At 37.1% G+C, this 21,095-nt stretch overlaps 2 protein-coding genes across 5 annotated transcripts; both read right to left on the bottom strand.

Annotated features, from left to right (window-relative positions):
- Window positions 1-1,876: 1,876 nt before the first annotated feature.
- Window positions 1,877-11,591, bottom strand: SDG40 (SET domain group 40). Of its 3 annotated transcripts, none has more exons than XM_077364957.1 (7): window positions 11,280-11,591; window positions 10,978-11,125; window positions 8,423-8,554; window positions 8,149-8,289; window positions 7,171-7,315; window positions 6,970-7,097; window positions 1,877-2,557 (listed from the first exon to the last, which is right to left on the bottom strand). In XM_077364957.1, the coding sequence occupies exons 2-7, from the start codon at window positions 11,053-11,055 to the stop codon at window positions 1,904-1,906; spliced, it is 1,278 nt and encodes a 425-aa protein (XP_077221072.1). In that variant the 5' UTR covers window positions 11,056-11,125; window positions 11,280-11,591; the 3' UTR covers window positions 1,877-1,903. The 3 variants fall into 3 exon arrangements, with proteins under 3 accessions (XP_077221072.1, XP_077221070.1, XP_077221071.1); XM_077364955.1 differs by having other exon boundaries at window positions 11,240-11,590; XM_077364956.1 differs by having other exon boundaries at window positions 6,970-7,088; window positions 11,240-11,589.
- Window positions 11,592-16,781: 5,190 nt separating this feature from the next.
- LOC143854939 (myb family transcription factor MOF1-like) lies at window positions 16,782-20,154 on the bottom strand. Of its 2 annotated transcripts, none has more exons than XM_077365081.1 (6): window positions 19,646-20,154; window positions 19,474-19,550; window positions 19,333-19,369; window positions 18,519-18,666; window positions 18,241-18,403; window positions 16,782-17,067 (listed from the first exon to the last, which is right to left on the bottom strand). In XM_077365081.1, exons 1-6 carry the CDS (start codon window positions 19,776-19,778, stop codon window positions 16,813-16,815), a joined length of 813 nt encoding a protein of 270 aa, XP_077221196.1. In that variant the 5' UTR covers window positions 19,779-20,154; the 3' UTR covers window positions 16,782-16,812. The 2 variants fall into 2 exon arrangements, with proteins under 2 accessions (XP_077221196.1, XP_077221197.1); XM_077365082.1 differs by having other exon boundaries at window positions 16,841-17,173.
- Between the last annotated feature and the right edge of the window lie 941 nt (window positions 20,155-21,095).

Raw genomic sequence — 21,095 nt, 5'->3', positions numbered from 1 at the left:
ACCTAGGAACCACTATTTATCATTATGTAGTGGTTCGAAGGTATAAATAGTGGTTCTAGAGTAGAAATAATGCTTCACACAATCTAATAGTACTTCATTGGGTGTCAGTGTTGCAATGAATTTATGAACACCTGTATGACAGAATGGTGTAAAGGTCGATCTTTTCACATGTTTTACACCTGTCTGACAGAATTGTGGAAATGTTGACTTGTAATTGGTCTTCCTACCTGTTTGGTCAAATGCTGAAAAGGTCGAACTGTAGGTCGACCTATCAAGGCAAATTCCCACCTGTTGTTTGTACATATGTTATAAAGGTATGGCAAATTCGCTCCTGTTTACGAAGAATGTAAAAAAGGTCGACCTTCAGGTGTGACCCATACAATACTATTTGCATTGTATTTCATTAGATCACCATGTGGAAATAATTTTTTAGGCACAACCTATTTGCATTGTGGCTTATCTAACGGACGGTTTGGATCATCTTCTGGTGTGACCCGTACAATACTTTTTTGAAAAATGCTGGAGTATATGGGTTTACACTATATAAAAACTCTTTCTCATGAAGAAACAATATAGGTCTTCCCTACCACTAAGTCAAAAGCCAAAAGTATTTATGTAACTGAACACAATTTGTAGAAGGGCAGTGAAAAATTCACCTCGTATTTTTCAAAATGGACTACACAGCCCACACCATAGGATGATCCAAACCACCCAATTGATGGGCCACAACATAAATAGGTTTTGCCCTAAAAATTATTTCCATAGATGATCCTAACAGTCCAATCTATAGAAGTTTCCATAATCTAAGTCCCTCTTTAGATCGGATGGTTAGAATCATCATATGGAAATGATTTTTAGGGCACAACCTATTTACGTTGTGGCCCATCAATTGGGCGGTTTGGATCATCCTATGGTATGGGCTCTATAGTCTATTTTGAAAAATATGGGTTGAATTCATCCTAGAAGGGGGCTGTACAATGGAGTTTTACTAAAGGCAAGACTTTCAACACTTGGTATTGGGAAGAAGAATCTAAAAAAGGTGAATAGAGTTTGTGAAATGCATTGGGATCCGTTTCTAAAAAAGATGGAGGGAGTTGACGGCGATGTGGCATCACGTTATTGATTGTTTTGTAATGATGATACCTGGCAGTGTACGGCCGCCCAAGGAGGGAGTTGATTGGACGCTCTTGGAGCGTGGCACGATCCCTGGGGCAGCAGGCACTGCTCTCCCTTTTGGGCCGTTAGACACTTAGACCTATTTCTTGTGAGGCAGCGGACATGTATCGTGTAGTACGGCCTTGAGGGTATGCGGATGTCAGTAGGAATTGAGAATTCACCAATAAATTTTAATCAATTCCAATTTTATTTCTTTGACATGATAATAGTGTTATAAAAGGTAATATATTGAAAGTTTTAGTACATTAATTAAATTAAATTTCTTATTTTCATTTAAAACACTTACTATTAAAATAGATAAAACTCAAGGGGAGTGATAAATCGACTCCCCATGTGTCTTTCTCTTCCTCTGGGTTAGAGAGAGAAAGAGGAGAGAGATAGACACATGGGGAGTCGAATTATCATTTTGGGGGGTCGATTTATCACTGCCCAAACTCAAAACATGTGATAATTGTAAATATATTGTAGTAGTATCTATAAAATAAATAAATAAAAGAGATACAGAAGTGTCACAGTGAATCCTAAAGTAATGGAATCCGATAGATGCCTGACATAGTGTTACTGTCTTCAATGATGATGGAAACTTTGTGGAATCTGTTAAGGGTGCCAATACCAACCACATATATGCACTATGCTGAAAAATCTTTAACCATTTGCTTGGAAACATTAGATATTACTCTTAATTAAATTACTCAAAATAAGAGCTGAACCTTAATATATTATTAATTTAGTTCTGGTTCTTTCTCCTACTTGAAACATTATGTGAAGAAAGGTTATTACTAATTTCAGCACAATAAGAAATACAATCAGAAAGAATCTTTTTGTACATGAGCCTCCATTGAACCGCCAATTTCCATCTCTCCATTGATCTCTGAGCTTTCCTGGGCAACATAAAGTACGCGGAGACTCCATTTCGCAAGCCATTCACTTGTAAGAAACTATGAAGTTCACCTTCACAAGATAGTATCTGTGCCGCCTCTTCAGAAGAGGGATGACTCTGCATTTTGTCTATAATGTGAAGCAATATATAGTCTTCTTCAATTGAAGTTGGCATTTTGCCCAAAAATTCACGACAGGTTTTCGCTAACCAATTCATGACGGAAATCTCATTATCCACTGATAGTAGAGATCCTGAATAAGCAAGGTGCCCAATAGACCTTCGAAGGTTTGGGGGAATGGCCCACAAGCGCAAAGCAGAGTGCAAGGCGAATGATGGCCTCCCATCTTGCTGAAGGTAGAGAGAGTCTTTGGGCCAAGAATTGCAAGAGTGGATGCCCACATCTAACTGAATGAAGGCCTTGTCATTTGGGTTTGTATCGAGAAGAAATCCATAGTGCTCGAGAAGCTCCAGATTTGTATATGTGCTGTAACATAGAAGAACCTGCATATAGAATGCGGTTATCAGGAATGGTGTCCTCGGGAAGCAGTAAGAAAGATATATGATAATGCATTTCAGGGTGGTAAATTGATTTACCAAGGTATTTGTGGAACATGTTGATTCAACTTAAAAATGAAAAAACTATCAAGATGTCGTTGGTTAGTTCTTTTTACAAAAGAAAAAGCAAAAGAAATACAACAACTTACCTCTAAGTTTGGAAGCAAACCAAAAGACAAACTGGTGCAGAAAATTGGACTGATAACTAGTTGTTTACATGTTTACACCAGTATATCTAAGCCAAGAAACCTTTCAAAACTCAGGAGCAGTCATCTCTCTCATTCATGTCGCCTTCTATTTCTAAAACAAAATGCACAATAAAATCCATCCAAGTAGTCAACCTAGAGTCCTAAAAACAAGACTCCTAAAGCACTTTAAAAAGACTTCTAAGCTATGCTACATGGATTCTTCTAAATAGGCGAAGAATCCGTGCCGGACACATCTCCGATACCAATACTTTAGGATTCACAGAGACACTTCTAGGTCTCTATTAATTTTTTTATGAATACTATAACCACAACCTTATAATTACTGCATGTTTTGAGCTTTATCCATCCTAATATTAAGTTTTTTATATTTTTTATATGAGAATAAAACATTATATTTACTCAACCTACTAAAATTTTAATAAAATATTGATTATAGTTAAAATTTCAGAATTAATTAAAATACTTTGGCGAATCAATGAATCTTTCTTTTGGAGGTTTGCTGAATCCGACACTCGATACCCGTGTCGGATTCCGACACTTGTACCCGTACTGATGCAACATAGCTTCTAAGTTCTAAGTTATAAAGCTCCTAAGTAGGGGTGAGCATTATTCGGTTATAACCGAATAACTGAACCGATTTGGTCGGTTTGGTTCGGTTTTTTTCCATTTCGGTTCGGTTCGGTTTCGGTTAGTTTTTTTGGAAATTCGGTTATTCGGTTTCGGTTTCGGTTATCTAAAAAAAATTCGGTTAACCGAAATTATGATAAAAACCATTTTTTTCCAAAAAAAAAGTGCTATATGTGCACTCCGTAGGATCATCAAAACCGTCCATTTGATTGATCACAACTTAATTACGTTGTGTTCAAAAAATCATTTCGATCAGATGATCCTAGCCCTCCGATCCAAACCAGGATTTTGCCTTTTTCCCTCTTTTTCTCCCACAATTCGGTTATAACCGAATAACCGAATTTTTTTTCGGTTCGGTTTGTAAAAATTTCGGTTCGGTTGCTGAAATTTGGTAACCGAAATTATTTCGGTTACCAAATTTCGGTTATTTCGGTTCGGTTATAACCGAATAACCACCCCTACTCCTAAGTCCTAACTACACTTCTACCAGTTCTTCAATTGAGCCCAAAACAGTGTGGACTCCTCATGGCGACTTTCTGTTGTTACTCTACTTTCTTCGAACTAAAACCCAACTACATAGATAATTGAAATACTCAAAGAACTTAAACAATCATAAGCCCATCTAATTCTAAAACTGATGCCCTGTAATCAGCAGATAATTCTGGACCTGGTTTTGATTCAAGAACAGCTGCAATCTTCTTCTTCCATTCGTAAGTTTTGATAATCTTTGAACACTTCATGACCTAAGATTGTTGATCCACCTCATGAACAGCGGGACTATGGAGATCCAACTCAGGAACAACAAAAATACGAGGAAAAATGGGGTTCGTACCACATCAGTCACTCTCCCCGTATCATGCTACGCATAACATGGAGAAAGATCTTTTACACTGAATGTGCCCACTAACACACAAGTCTATTAGCAACTTCACCTTATAAGCATTGATCTTTTTGGGCCTTAGTTTGTGATATTCACCAATTGGGTACTTCTCCTTATGAGCAACTTCAACCACACTTCATCACCAACTTCAAAAGTAAGCTTCCTACAGTGTCAATCTACACTATCTTTCCATTTTGCATAACTACATTCAATATTAGCTTGGACTTGTTCATATATAGCCAACAAATCCGCTATCAATTCATCTACCTTCTTATTCTACTTTCTAACATTTGAAGTAAGAAGGAGATCAAGAGATCCTTCAGGATTATGACCACGGCCTGAAATGGAGAGAAACCTGTCATCTTGTTTTTGGAACAAATAAACTTGAACTTGATCTTTGGTAGCACAAGATCCCAAGTTTTCATGCCATTCAAAAAAAAAAGGATGACGAAGAAGAAGATCCCACGTTTTCATCATCTTAACTTGAGACCTCAATATATTGACCAATGCACGATTCACCATCTCCGTTTGACCGTGAATTTGATGACGATAAGAGCTGCTCAATTTTCGAGAAGTCCCAAGCTTTTTGCCACAAATTGTTCCAAAAAAAATACTAATTTAGTATCTCGATTTGATGTAACCATGATCTAGCACCACCTTTTTGAAGAATAAATCCACAATCTTGCCGGCTTCACGTGCTAAATTACATGAAATGAAATGCTCTATCTTTGAAAACCAGTCAACAACAACCAAGATATTATCCCCTTAGTGTTCAAGACCTGTATCCAAAGATAAAAAGGAATAGATAAAGGAGTATTCAATCCAGCGTTGGTAGAAGTACCTCTGGAAGTTTGACATGTTCAACACTTCTTTACATAAAGAAAAAATATCAATATCCAAGCTTGCCCAAAAGAACTTCTCCCGCACTAAGGAAATAGTTTTATGCTTGACAAAGTGTACCGCATTATGTGCCTCCTTGACAATGAGTTGTCATGGAAATTTATTAGGAATACACAAACAATTGCCCTTTAATAACTACCATACCGGCAAACCCCCATCAAGTAATTAGGATTACTTCCAAGCTCAAACTCATTCATTATTTTGCCAAAATAATGATCTTCGGCAAGTTGATTCTTAAGCAACTCAAAACCAAACACACAACTCTCATCAAACTCAACAAAACATGTCTTCTGCTTAAATCATCAACCACCTTATTTTGAGTACTCAACTAGTGCCTGAGAGAGAAGATAAACTCTTCCAAACAGTTAACCTAATTGGCATGCCTTAAGTTTATCTTATGCTGCCCACTCATATACTTTAGACTTTAAAGTTTTGGGATCAGAAAATAGAGTAAACTCTATGTATCAAATAGTGCCAATAGAAGTTCAAAGCTCTAAAAATAGCATAGAATTCCATATCACAAGTAGAATGCTTAAGTGTAGCACTACTCAATTTCTCCCTAAAATAACCTACAAGCCTTACATTTTGACTTAGGACAACACCAATGCGAATTTAAGAAATATCACAATCAAGTTCGAACAATTTATCAAAATCAGGTGGAGCTAGACAAGGTGCACTACTTTTATCTCCTCAAAAGCCTTTTGAGCTTGGGGTGTTCTCTCAAAAGTTTCCTTCTTAATCAAGTAATAGGAGTTGTAATAGTTTGCCAACCCCCCCACAAATCTTCTATAGACACTAACAAGTCCATAGAAAGATTGTATCTCATGATATTAATGAAGACTAGCTAGTTATCAATTCCTTGTACCATTGCTTCATCCGGATTGATTCCTTCTCTTGATACCTTATAACCTATGAAAAAAACAGAAGTCATCAAGATAAACTTCTTAAGGTTGGCGAATAGCTTCTCCTTCCACAATCTTTGTATAACAAAGGGAGAGCCTAAATACCATTTTAAGGTACACATGAGCAATGAAGAGGATGTAAACCAAGAGGATTGTCTTTTACTCTGGCTAATTTACACGGGATTTTTGAATACTTGGATATATTTCCCAAGTCTCTTTCTGATCAAGAACCTAAAGAACTGTTCAACTTAATCTATTTGCCTTCAACTTTTTTTGGAAACAGCAGAAGATAACTTCCTTAAAATAACAAACCAAAGAAAATCTATTTGTCTTCCACTGAATTCAATTTCAAAGGCTTGCAATGCATTTGTTACTTCAGAAACAACTTTATAGGAACTTTTTTTTTTGGGAGAAAAAAAATAAGCAAATAGATAAATCCCAAGTTAGGAAAGAACTCCATATGTTTACCCAAAACAGAAGCATTCACACAAAACTCAAGACACAAATAAGAAATTGGCTTTTTAGTTCTCGGTCCTGCGGTCCTGCCCGACCGAGTTAATGAAAAATTCAATCATCTACTCAGCTGATCCTTTGCAAAGGATCCGGACTTCGTGATTGGAACTCGACCAAACCAAGTTGACTCAGTCCAGTTGCAAGAGAAAATCAATAGGTTTTGAACATTGGAGAAGCATAATTTCAACTCCCACTTCAGATTTAATAAATATTCATCAAGTATTAAACCCAATAAAAGATATAGTAGTAATCTTTACATAACTTAACCATCATATTTGCAACTTGCAAGTATGATACACTAGAAAGTCAAGAAAAATAAGCACAAACCTGTTCTCCCTTACTGTAATTTGTCCTTGCATAAAAGCAATATGAAGCAACATCTTTCTCGTATCCAGCATCTGTCAACCTTGGAGAGTGCCCACAAAGTTGCTCAACATCAAACTTCTCTGCATGTCCTTATTTTTCAATAAAGAACTACATTGTAACCATTCAAAAAAATAAAAAATAAAAAAGAACAAAAAACCCTACCTTGCGAAGAGGAAGTCTCTGCCATCCGCTTTACATCTTCAGAGCAAAAAGACTCCTCAGTGGGTGCTGCATAGTTAAAAAAGTCGCCCACAGGACATAAACATCCAGCATCATCCCATGGTATGTGCAATGTACGCGAAGAGATCTTTCAACAAAAAAAAAAGGCTAATATGAATCTGTAAATAATCAAAACCAACAAGCAAGATAAAAGCTATGCCACAAATATTATTCACGGGAATTTCTCAGAAAGGGGAAATCTTGGGACATATTAATCTTTTTTATTTGTTTGGGTTTATATCAACAAAAAACAATAAAATAAAATTATTTAGGAAAAAAATATAAATTAAGAAAAAAATAAAAGTAATTTTTTTTTGGTGAAAATATCATGATATTGTCGCGCCAAATGAAAATAATGCAATACTTTTAAAATTCTCGGGATTATTTTGGGATTTTGTCGTTTTATCAAAATATCGCGATAATATCGCTATATTTTGAAAGGGTGATGATAAATTTGCAACCCCTGTTGGATAATTCGCACCCCTTTAAAGTGAATTGATGTGGTAGACTTTAACACTTTTCCACGTTAAAGGGGTGCGAATTTATCATCGTCCATTTTGAAAATATCAGAGATTATTTGTGCCAGGGTTTTAAATTTCGACCGAAACCCAAATGGGGTAATAAACTCGAAACGTTACAAAATTTCGATCGAAATTTCATTTTCCCGGAAAATCACCAAAAAATCTGGGCCTTATTAATTATTTATTATTATCCCGAAATTTCAGCCGAAATTACCAAAATTTCGGTCGCCGAAAATTTTTAGGGGATAAAATAATATGTTATTTTATTTTGAGAGATTTTGTCAGAAATTTCGGTTTCGGTGAGGACCGAAAGGCATACCGAAACTGAAATTTAAAAACTTGTTTGTGACATAGGATAAAAGAATTAAATATCATGATGAGAGAAGAGCCAATCACTCACCGTTGCCGAAGCCCAAAGCCATGACCTAAAAGTTAATAATTGAGGCCTGAGCCCAATTTCTTGCATGAGGACTTTAGCTTCTTTCCAGTCTGACTGAGCTTTTGAAATAGCCTTCTCTGACTCCCAAATAGCATCATCCACCTAACAATCAGATAAAAGTTCTTGGAAATGCCTAAATTTTATAATGTAGCATTATATAAATTCCAAATATGGAATGCCAAAGGTATCTACTTGGTTGGAACAGTGTTTAGGAATCAGAGAATATGAAACAAACTTGCAAAGCTTGAATCTCAAACTGGGTGAAGCTTGCCAGTATATCGTAAGTGTGAGGTAACTGCATCAAATAAGGGTGCCACCAAGAATCCCTCCCTTTCCCCACTTCAGCCAATAAACATACAGCTAGTACCTGCAGAAAAAAATATTAAACAGATCATTTTATGAAAATAAAAATAAAATAAAATAACAGTACCATCTAATGCTTGAAAAACAAACGAAAGCAGCTCAAGTGTTTTGATAATTACCTACATATATTAGTAAACCAAATGATTGATAGCAAGTAAAGTTGAATGTGATAAAGAAGAATAAAACGAAAGACAAATAGACAATGTTGACTTTTCCCCAAATTCACGCTGAGATTGTCCAAATAGTTACGATATATTTAGTTCAAACCCATGTCAAAAGTCAAGAAGTCTTACAAATGCAACAAAATACCATACTTGCAGAACCCCATAGTGATACTACCTATTAGATGTATAATCTACAAAGCAGGCCACTTTAGGAAGATATTTTTGCTCCACTTATCAAGATTGAAACTAGACGAGTAATTTAAAAGTAACCATGACTATCATATATTAATTACCATCTGATGCCTTTAATTAAGAAAAGCCACATAACACCACCAATGGTTGGATAGTTTCGTTGGTTTAGGTGCGGTAGAAAATAGATTTTAGCCATAGTCCTAGATTGCAAAATAAAGAAACTGCTCAAAGGGAAGAAAAGTTTGAATATTTGATTTATGTTACACGGTTATGCCTAGAATTGTTTTTACATTCCATGAATTCCGCACAAGCAATCAGATATGAGATGGTTCCATTTGGAAACTTCTTATCAGATGCAAGTATGTGAATAAGTAAACAAGTCGAGTGCAGTAAATACATACAACTCCATAAATTTCTTAGATGGTCCATCCCATTCATAGAATAAAAACATAGTTTATATTTAGAGCACCAACCATCCCCCAGCAACTCATTCTGTTGGAAATTGTAATCAAAATCAATGTTCCTTGTTTTGTGAAAAGTCAATGTGGTGCTCTAGGATAGTTATTATGTATTGAAAATGGAAGAGTCCTTGCATGTTTTCTAGGGTCCTTTATGTTTAAGCTTCTCCAAGAGTCTCTTGGGGATTTCTATGATGTTGCTTAGGTTGCCTAAAAGACTCATGGGGACTACAACAATGTGTTTAATTTGGTTAGCTATTTTAGGTGTGTTTTATGTCTATAAGTATGTAGTCATTTTGTGTAGAGATTCTAAGGTTAGAGAAAGAAAGGTGAAGCGAGAGAGAAGAAAAAGAAGCTGTAGAGATTTAAAAGAGTGAAGAACACCAAGTTTGTAGTAAGTGTTTTGATATATAAAAGTTTATATTTTGTTGTTCATTTATGTTTTTTAGTGGATCTCTACACAGGCCTTTTGGCCATGTATCTCCCTATCTCCCTTACCATGCTATTAGGCATTACAATGCTGCATAATCGATCCATTCAATCTGGGCCAACAGAGTGGTATCAGAGCTTTCCAACACATTCCTAGATAGAGAGTAGCAGAAGCCAAAGGGGTGGCAGAACATAGATGATCTCCTCCATCTTGCTTCTTTCTATCGTACCCAGACAATCAAAGATGCACCGACGAACTTGTCGGTATAAGGGGAATTATTGTACTGAGTTTTCACAGTCACGGGTTCTCAAACATTTATCTCATTTTGACATTATTGTGTATCTTATAATGGCAAAAGTAACCCTTGGTTTCGTACAGTGTTTCAAAATGTGGATGTGGGTCAGAAAGCAGCTAATGCAAATCCTAGTCGACTCGGAATGATGCGATCGAGTGCTCGGTTGATGCGGCTGAGTAGTCGGTTGACACAGTCATAACACGGGAGAGTCAAAGGAGTTTTGATTAATTTTGTAGGGAAAATGCAGACTTGGACAAGAACGTGGCCAAAGTAAAAAGGATTCAACTCGGGGGAGTCATCGACGATGGCGAGTTTTGATACTATGGTTTCATATGCGAAGCACATATTTGCCACTGGCCCACTGCTACTTGCTAATAATACAATCATCTATGGCACTGCAAAACCAAAGCATACTCTTTGGTGTGCAAGTGCTTGAATATAAATCTTAACAAAATTCGACGATATGGGGTGTACTACATGGATCAGTAGCTGAATTTCACAGATTAGCAATAAAAACTCAATAAAAACAGTACAAGACAGAATCATTGATGCAAACCCCAGGGATTAGCGGGTTATTCCAAAGAATCCTTTTAGGCTTTTAGAGCATAAGGGAGATAATCTTCATATAAACTAGTATAAACCACCCAATTTCACTTTAGGCATTCAAGAAGTTAATCAAGTCGCATTAAGTAGTAAGGGAAAGAAGACACCCACATGGGTAAGATGAGAGATGAGCATAAGGAGGATAATCTTCACATAAAGTAATATAAACGCAGATTAGCAATAAAAACTCACTAAAAAACAGTACATAAAGTAGTATAAAACAACTCCCAATTTCAATTTAGGCATTCAAGAAGTTAATCAAATAGTAAGGGAAAGAAGACCCACTTGAGTAGATGAAAGATGAGGGTATTTGTTAACAAAAACTTTCAATTTCTGATCTTTCAATAGGTTTTCCCTTGTCATTAAAGCAGATTTTGGAACTCTGAGAATCAATTCTCCTTTTCTAAGCTCACGGGCAGCAGCTAAACCTCGACTGAAGAGGATTCAAATGAAAAGAAACAAAATCGATTGAATTTTATTATTAGAAGGAACAAAAAAGAGGAAAAGGAAGAGAAAGAAAACAATCAAATGAGTGAAGGGTTCTTACCCGCCTGCATTTGGAAATTGAGAGAGGAGAAGAGATTGACCTAAAGAAGAAGAGGGGTGAAGAGGATTTGGTGAGTCAGATATGCCAAGCTCTGTAGCCCATTTCAGAAAAGCTTCCAATTTTTCTTCTTCTCCCATATTCTTCCCTATTGCGAACAACCCACGAAAAAAGAGAGAGACCAACACTCACAAAGAGTCTGAAAGGGGCGGAAATGACAATGGGCGGAAATTAAAGGGAAAAAGCTGGAATCTTATTCCTCTCCATTTGGAATGAAACTTTATAGGTTTTTTTTCTCTTTTTTTTTTTTCCATTTCATTTGTGAGAATCAGAATAGGTTGGTTGCCAATTTTCAATTCCTCCTTATTACGACAATCCAAACACAATTGCCAATTTGGGGGTGCAACTTGGGTTGGGTTTAACTTGAACCTGTCAGGTTCAACTTGAAAAATCACGTGTTGGGTTGTGTTTGAGTCAGGCCGGTTCGGGTTGACGAAGTTGAACTCAAGTGGGTCGGGGTCAAGGTCAGGGTCGGGTTGATGCGACCTGCATCAAAACCTAATATTTAAAAAAGAAATTAATTAATTTTCTGTTTTGTTTTTTTAGAACATAAAATACTAAGGAGGAAAGATATCACCATAATTGGGTCAACCCTACTCAACCCGACTCGAGAATAGGAAAATTGGGTCGAGTTAGCCTTTATCGGATTGAGAGTCGTTTCGGGTTGGCCCAACCCGAGTTGCACACCTAATTGCCATTTTAGGAATATGATGTCGGCCCACCCTATCTATTATGTATTCTTTAATTTATTTTTTAGGGTAATGATTTCGCGTCCGATAGAGAGAGAGAGAGAGAGAGAGAGAGAGTAAGAGCTATGAGACTTCCACTTCATTCGTGACAAAATCTCCAAGGTGCCAACTTGAAATGTGGCTCATTCCAAGCATTGATCAAATCGTCGACCCCTTCACCCACTTAGTACTAAACATCACTTCTTACTGCAACACAAGCTTACAATAGCCTGGGCAGTTTTACTTGAGGGGGTGTATTAAGTAAAAGTATTAACACAATCTCTCGAACGTCAATTCCATCATAACTCTTTACTTTTCTTTCTCTCCATTAGGAATATTTCCTACAATCTCCTCGTATCATATATAGATACAAAGCTATTTCATTCCACACGGCTTTATTGCCATTTTCACATGCATTTCCTCCTTTTTCTATTATAATGGCACTCCTCTCCATGTTTTACGCTCTTCTGACCGACGTTAAAAGCTGTAACAGTGTATCAACAGCCAATCTTGAAGTATTAAGTCTCAAAAAAAGAGTGCTAACAGCCATTGGGAATACAAACTAAAATGAGGAGTGCCATATCATACAAATGGGTGTGTGCATAAGTTCTATTTTCAGAAAAAATTTCAATCAAACTTCAAAGAGCAAGTATATCACTTGTTGGAACTGCATCAGCTACCGATGTATCCTCTAACTGATATTACACAGTGGCAGTGGAAGAACATTCAGGGCGAGCCTTGGCGCAACGGTAAGGTTGTTCCATTGTGTCCTGGTGGTCACCGGTTCGAGTCACGGAAACAGCCTTTGTGCAAAGCAGTGGTAAGGCTGCGTACTCTAGCGCTTCCCAGACTGATGCAGGAGCATCCCCTTCGCCCATCAGCCTCGACATTGCTCTACTAGTGTAGTTCTTGTTGTCCTTTGTGTTACTTGTATTAGGTGGCATTTTACATGTCTATTTGTGTCTTTGCATCTTAGGAGAGGTATTTTGGTTATTTTTCTAGTACTTGTGGCATTTTAGGCATTTTGCATTAGAGAGGGTTGTATTAGTCTTTTTACATTGTAATTGCTTATAAAAGTCCCTCTCATTTGTAATAGGTTTTTGAGATTTGAATTGGAATTGGAGTTTGTTCTTAGATCTACATCTAAGTTTTGAAGGGAATTTCCTCTTCTTTCATAGAAGAAGGATTTTGCCACATCTATCTTCGGATTTTGAGAGATTACAAGCTGAATTTTCAGTTTTCTCCTCAAATCTCAGCCTTTCTTCCTTGTTTGCAAGGCTTTCCGTCAAGATTCATCAATTCGGCGTCCCATTGCTGAATCTACATCAAGTTTTTTCAAAAAAAAAGAAGAAGAAGCAAGATCAGCCATAATTCAAGCGAATCCGCTGCATCAATGTGGTATCAGAGCTCAGCCACAAGAATTTCTTAATTCTTGCCGGTCATGGATGAAATCCGCAGAGATTTGACATATGGCTGACACCAAAAAGGTTGTGGTTGGCTACTAGCAAGTGTTGATGCAAGCAAGCTTAAGTCCACATGCCATTTGTTTTGGATAATACCAAAGGGTAGAAATTTTATCAAAAGAAAACAAGGTTCTGAAACTAAGAGGATTATTCTTTGATGACTAATGTTTGGCAACATCACCGACTTGTCAAAAGCTTGGGTATTATCAGTTTTTAGTTGGCTCCAAAACCTTAAATTGTGGCAACATTGATATTGAATTTACTCTAGAAGCTATGCAAATTGGAACCTGTGTTATCTTGAGGTGATTCTGAGCTCGCACGTGTTTGAATTCTGCTACACTTTGCTGCCTGTCCCAGCAAACAACCACTACACATGTCTAAATTAGGTCCATAAGCTCACAGGGAAGTAGACTATCTTTTTTTTCCTATAGCTATTATCATGATTAAAAGTTACTTGGAATAGTGTTTAGTGGTAAATCCCTTCGGAGCTGCCACTACAGGACATCTTAGTCTTCTGATTATAGCGAGTTAAAGACAAGGATATACTACTAGTTTAGACATGGCTTCCCAAGGCATAGCTTACAACCAATTGTTTGCACAGTTTATTGAAGGGGAGAGGAAGATACAAGATGCATTGTTAGCTGTATTTCAACAAATGAATCAGAGATTCGACGAGATGTTAGAGTTGCAAGAAGGGGAGCGACACAAGTACAGCCCGGATCGGTATGTGCCTAGTATGAATGAGTACCCTAAGCATGTGCCTTCACTTCCACAGCCAGTTCGGAAGTTCTATAGTTCTTCAACTTTTGTTACTCCGCTTATGAGCAGCTACATGTATGATGATTTTGGCCATTGCCTGGAGCACTGTCCTAAGCTAAATCAGCCCATGCTAGTGCAAGAAGATGATGATACGAGACATCCACAACTAAAGAGCCATATGATGTTAATGACAAGTGTGTTGTCTTTGGCGATGAGGTTAATGATGATGATGCTAATGGGGGCCCAGTTGTTTTTGGCGATGAGGTTGGCACTGATGATCCCATTGTTGAGCATATTGAGTTTGAGCTTATTGCAGAGATCACATACACAGAGTCTATGGAGTTGATTGAGATTTCTGTGATCTGTGATGCAGATGAGATGCCTATAGTTGCAGATGTTACACACGAGGGGCATGAGGACACATACGTTACATATGGCCATACAGTTACTGAGGAGATATTGGCATATGTTGACCATGTTGAGATGGTACTGCCTATGGAGTTTATAGCGAGTTGGCCTGGCGGGCCACTACTTCTTTGTCATTTCCAGTAGATAATTGGATTGAGCCATATTGCCACTACTCCATTCCGTCGTACATGTCGTGACAGGCTGTTTCATGATTTTTACCATGGTTGATTTTGATGGCCTTATACTCCTACTGAGAGAGTGGGTCATTTATGTTTTTGACCCTGGAGGACACTTCCACTTGGTGAGCTGGTGGGGGAACTCGAGGACGAGTTCTTTCAAGATGGGGAGTGTGATGCAGGAGCATCCCTTCGCCCATCAGCCTCAACATTGCTCTACTATTGTAGTTCTTGTTGTCTTCTGTTTTACTTCTATTAGGTGGCATTTTACATGTCCATTTGTGTCTTTGCATCTTAGGGGGGGTATTTTGGTTATTTTTTTGGTACTTGTGGCATTTTAGGCATTTTGCATTAGAGAGGGTTGTATTAGTTTTTTTACATTGTAATTGCCTATAAAAGGCCAATTCCCACTCATTTGTAATAGGTTTTTGAGATTTGAATTGGAATTGGAGTTTGTTCTTAGATCTAGATCTAAGTTTTGAAGGGAATTTCCTTTTCTTTCATTGAAGAAGGATCTTGCCACATCTATCTTCGGATTTTGAGAGATTGCAAGCTGAAGTTTCAGTTTTCTCCTCAAATCCCAGCCTTTCTTCCTTGTTTGCAAGGATTTCTATCAAGATTCATTAATTCGGCGTCCCATCGCTGAATCTACATCAAGTTTTTTTTAAATAAAATAAAAAAGAAGCAAGATCAGCCATAATTCAAGCGAATCCGCTGCATCACAGACCCTGCAATGGTGGGAGCGTCGTGCACTTGGCCGCCGAGTGGAAGAATATTCCTAGATGGGCGAGGGGCACTTTAAGATGTAGATGTGACACTTGGGGCCTCCCTAGTATTCGTTGTAAGTAAATTTTCTTTTATTTTGGTCTTGAAGTAAACGTGGTATATCCTCTTATAAGCGCACAGGTTCCTAGATGAATTCCGGGTAAAAAAAGAAATGGGAAAAATACAGTTACACTCCGTCAGCTTTCTTACATTTTCAACTCTAACCCTGACTTTTAAAAGTCACCAACTACACCCTCCGAGGTTTCAATTTGTATAAGGTAGACCCCCTCTTTTGAAACACTATCAATGCTAATGAAGACCCCATACCTCACTCCAAACCCCATACCTGAATCCAAACACTACCAAAAACACAGTGGGCCCACATTGTTTGGATGATCCAAAGCGTTCATTTGATGGACTGACATAGGGTGTGACCAAAAAATCAGCTCCATAGAATCATCCTAACCCTTCGATCTGTGGACAAATCGTCAACTGAGGGGGTCTACCTTATACAAATTGAAACCTCAAGGGTGTAGTTGATGACTTTTAAAAGTCAGGGTTATTGAAAACGTCATAAAGTTGAAGGGGTATATCTGTTTTTTTCAGCAAAAGAAATATATATATATCTACTATAATAAGCCGGGATGAAAAGAGAGAGTTTTTTCGATTTTTTTGAAAAATCCGTGAGAATTACACCTCACATTTTTTGACTTTTTTGAACAAATGCCCCCATTCAACTCATATAATTGCAATCCTACCCCTCTCATTTATGCTTTTAACAAAGGCACCCATTAGATCATATAATTTCAATCTTACCCCTCCTTTATGCTTTTAACAAAGGCACCCATTAGAGCCGTATAATTTCGATCTTACCCCCCTCCTTTATGGTTTTTTAATTAAAAAACTATAGGATGATCTTGACCATCCGATTTAAGATAAGAGGAATTATGGAAACGTCTATAGATTGGAGGGCTAGGATCGGCCTATGGAAATTATTTTTGGGGCACAACCTATTTATGTTGTGTTCCATCACATGGACGGTTTGGATCAACCTATCACGTGGTCCATACCGTTCTTTGTCGGCCCGTGCATCGCACGGGTTTTTTACTAGTACACGTATAAACCAAGGTTACCATCTTGGAAAAATCAATGAAATTTGATGAGAATTAAACACAAACAATGAGAAAATGATGAACTTAACGAGAACAAATAGAGATTTACATATGCTCAACACAAGAACCAGATATAGAGATACAGAGATCCAAATTTATATCATTTTCTACTGAAAAACCAGAGTATTCTTTGGAATTTATCCTTGACGACGGAGAGAAAACCTCGCTGTTTTTGCTCGTGGATGAAGCATTACTCCTTCGCATAGGCTGCAACGATAAAGATAGAGACAAATCATCGACCCTTTCTTCCAAATTGCGTTTTCGTGACCATGTAAGTTGCTGATAATCTGGTGCAGTAATCTGTTTTACCAAACAAGTCGTTGAAAAATTTAAAGAATTGGAACTCCCTTTCATAGTGCCACAGCCTACTTTCATAGAAACTTGTTCTTTTGTCTGGGTGTAGTTTCTGAAGAGTTATAAATAGCTAATAAAAGTAAGATAAATAAGTATCAAATGAAGAGATGGGTACAGGGTTTCATGTCAGATATTTAGAGAAACAAATGTGACAAATGCAATTGATAAAAATAGCAAAACAATGTCTGCGCTCCCTTGCTTTAATAATGACACTCCACATTTTATAAAACAATTTTTTTGGGAATTCTAACAACATTTAACAGTTAATCAGAAGGGAGTGCCATTATTCAAACTAGGGACTCCGGAATTTACATCCCCACAACTAATATAAATGGATTAAAATCAGAAATGTGCTATGCAAGAACATTGTTTACGTCTAAGGTTTTAAATTTTGTATTCGGTTTCGGTTTCGGGTATCAGCCAAGCCGAATATTTCGGTTTCGGTACAAAATTTTGGCCGAAATCTTATTAAATCATGGAAAATATTTTGATAAAAAATTACGGCTGAAATCCAAGCAAGATTCTTTGATACTTGTTTTTCTTTTTATCTGTTTATCATGTTTTAGAAATAACTTTAAGAAATCTCATGGTTCTTCCCTTTTCTCCCTGGAGTCGATTTTTGTCAGCATTTCTGTCAAGATGTTTTTGTTTTTTATCGGAAAAGATTCTTTGCATTTCGCATATTCCGACCGAAACATTAAGTAGTGTTCGGTTTGCTCGGGGTTGAACTTATATTTTTCCGAATCCAAGTAGATTTCGTTTCGGTCACAGCCGAACTCCGAAACTTCTGAAATTTAAAACCATGGTTACATCTAAATAATCTTTCATTAAAGAGAGAAAAATATGGAAATAAAGGGAATATTCTAAGTTTAGAACTCTAAGATATAAAAGACAAGTTAATTTTTTATGTCTTATAGGCATAAAAAACTTGTTCTTAGACAATTCATGTTCACAGAATCCTGAAAAATCAAGCTAGTTGGAGAAAACACAAGAAAGATGGTCACGGAAATGACAAAAATGGAAAAAGAAGAAAAGGCTAAGATGCCAGATGCCAGTACCAAAAAACCCAAAAGAGGGAGAGTAAAAGTAAGTAAAAACACAGGTTCTTTTTTACTTTACCTTGAAATATTCGGATTTGTCCAGTGTGTATCCTAATGCCTTGAGCTTGTAAAGATTATCTGCATATTTCTGCCATCTGAAACCATCCTTTATTCCCTTTCCCTCAGCCATCATTGCTTTCAGATAATCATCAAGACAGACAGGACTAGTCTCTAAACGGGTCCTAACAAAACCAAAACAAAAAAGGGTGAAGAGCTTGGAAGAAAGGGATGAGTGAAAAGATGAAAAATAAAGTGAGAAGGAGAGGGAGAGGGCATTTTTTAAACTGAAAAGCTAACCTTTTTGGGGAGAGAGGAGGGTGCATGAAGTGAGACTGGAATTCCTTGATGGGTTTTGAAGATGGAAAAAAATCATCATCATTTTCCTCATCAACATCACCATCATTATCTTCAGAATGGTTATTTCTTTGTTTTGTGGAATGCAAATCTGTCACAAAAGAAATGCAAAAGAGTTGGTCTTCTTTTCTCTATCTTTTCTTTTGGATATAATGAAAATAGAAATTGTTAAGAAGATAAAGAGAAAGATAGATAGCAACCTAGGTTATAACCATTTAAAAGAATATATAGCAGTGTTTAACATGTAAACACTTTAGTGGAAGCTTTGGAAGCATCAGGATTTTTCTTTTTCTTCTCTTTTCAAGATGGGTAAGATTTTCTAAAACAAATATACGAAATGAATGAAGAGAGGCTACCTTGAACCATGGTTTGAAATTTGGGCCGAAATCAGAAACTTCGGTGGAGACAGAAACCAAAATTTCCCGAAATCCGGAATTTCGCGAAATCCCAAATTTTGGAATTTAGGCCAAAATTTCGAAAAAATGTATTAAAAAAAAAGAAATGTTACAAAATTTCGGCAATTAATTAAATGAACTTTTTTAATTATTACGAGATTTCGGTGGGTTCCGAAATAGGTACCGAAACCGAAATTTAAAACCTTGCCTTGAACTAATGTATGAGAGAGAGAGAGAGAGATCTGGGTTTGTAAGATGTGAAGTCTAAAGTTGGGTATGTTCTTATTTACATAACAAAATAAGGGTATGTTCTCATTTACATAACAAAAACAAGGGGGTGGAGTTGGGGAACCATTGCTTACCTTGTTTGCTCAAGTCAGTCGTCATGCTTCTATACATCTGATTTAAAAGCAAGGAAGAACAAAAAAACATGAACTTGTAAGATAATGAAGTTCAAATTTCAAGATAAAATTTTGGAACAAAAAAAAAGATAAAAATACAACCTGAAGATGGCTTTTTACATGAGAAATGGTTAGCCCTCTCACATCCATCAGCTGAAGAACAAGCTTAGGTGTGGCCTCTACAAAAAAAAAGAAGAAGAGCATTTTCAGCAATGCAAATTAGAAACATAACAACAAAATAGAAGACCAAAAAAAAAAAGAATGAGAAAATTACTGTCTTGTCCTCCAAGTCTTTCAATGGCATGAACAAAACAGTGATGAAGATCAGGAGTCCATCGTAAACGAGGAACCTTAGACCTAATATACTGTCTAACAGTTCCATTCCTTCCACAACTCCCCATTTCCATTCTATAAAATCCAAACAAACCACCTTTTGTTATCCTTTTCCCACTTCCAAACACCCAAAATTTCAGTTTTTTAGGCCTTCCGACTTCTTGTGCTTCAGGTTCATATTTGTCTTTCTCTCTCACTGCCGTCTGAATAAAATTTGATCCCAACAAAATTTTATCCTTTCTGGGTCATCCCTAAAATGCCCTAAAAATTCAACTTCCCCACCTCTTTTAAAATATGGGTCTTCTTCCTTACTACGTCGTAGCAATCTTCAAGCAAAAAATCCCATTAGAACAGATGAGTTTCCTCAAAAAGTTCCAAACCTCTCAAATTCACACACCATATACCTTCTAAGTAGTTTTCTCTCTGCTCTCTCTCTCTCTCTCTCTCTCTCTCTCTCTCTCTCTCCCTATAAATTCCTTTCTTTTCTGCAAAGGAAATTCTCATCACGAGCTTCTGATCTGATCATAAAATTATTACAGTGAGCTCAGAGCTTTGACCCAAGAATGCCAACGTCGTCATGATTACAAAACAAAACCCATGACAAAAGAAAAGTAAAAAAAATGGGTGTTGAATCTCTAATAAGCATGATTTTCTAGATGCTTCAAGGTTAATTAACCAAAACCCAAAACAATACCTATCTTGGAACCGGTCAAAAGACAGTAGCCTCTCTCTTTATCTTTCTTGTCAAAAAAGTCAACTATCTAGATAACCAAAGGACCCTATAATTCCAAGGCCGTAGAATTTTGGCCAAAACCCTACTAGGGTTTGCCTTTTTCTCTCCCTCTCTCTTTTATTTTTCCCATCAATCACACCTCTCAGACGGTGCCTACTATTGAAAAAAGATGGCCCCATTGAAGGATCCAGATCATGCTAATAGGGGAGTGGGCCTACCATGGATGAAGCTTCTCCACCTGAATCTAGAGTCCATCGCAATATGTGTTATTTCTCATGTACATGTGATAATCACTTGACTCTGTATGCTAATTAAACAACAAAATTATTTAATTGGGTCAGATAGGGTGGCATGTATGTGAAACCGAGACCCTACACAGGGTCTTGGTCCCATTGCAAACGAACATCCCATGCCTTAGATAAAGAACTACAAAAAATCAATGGTTAGCTCTAAGGGTGTCAATTTTGGCTCGGGCTCGGAAGCTCGCTCGAGCTCGGCTCGAATCCTTAACGAGCCGAGCTGAGCCGGCTCGCCAGGCTCGTTAAGCTTAACGAGCCGAGCCCAATTTAGGCCAGGCTCGGCTCGGCTTGGCTCGTTAAGAATTTAATATATTTAAATATATATATTATATATTAATTTATACATTAAAAGGGTTGTC

Source organism: Tasmannia lanceolata, unplaced genomic scaffold, assembly GCF_043159265.1.
Source record: "Tasmannia lanceolata isolate RefF3 unplaced genomic scaffold, GAP_Taslan_0.1 ptg000020l, whole genome shotgun sequence".
Lineage (NCBI taxonomy): Eukaryota > Viridiplantae > Streptophyta > Magnoliopsida > Canellales > Winteraceae > Tasmannia > Tasmannia lanceolata.
The sequence above is the reverse complement of the archived record's forward strand: the minus strand, read 5'-3'. Positions and strand labels throughout refer to the sequence as shown.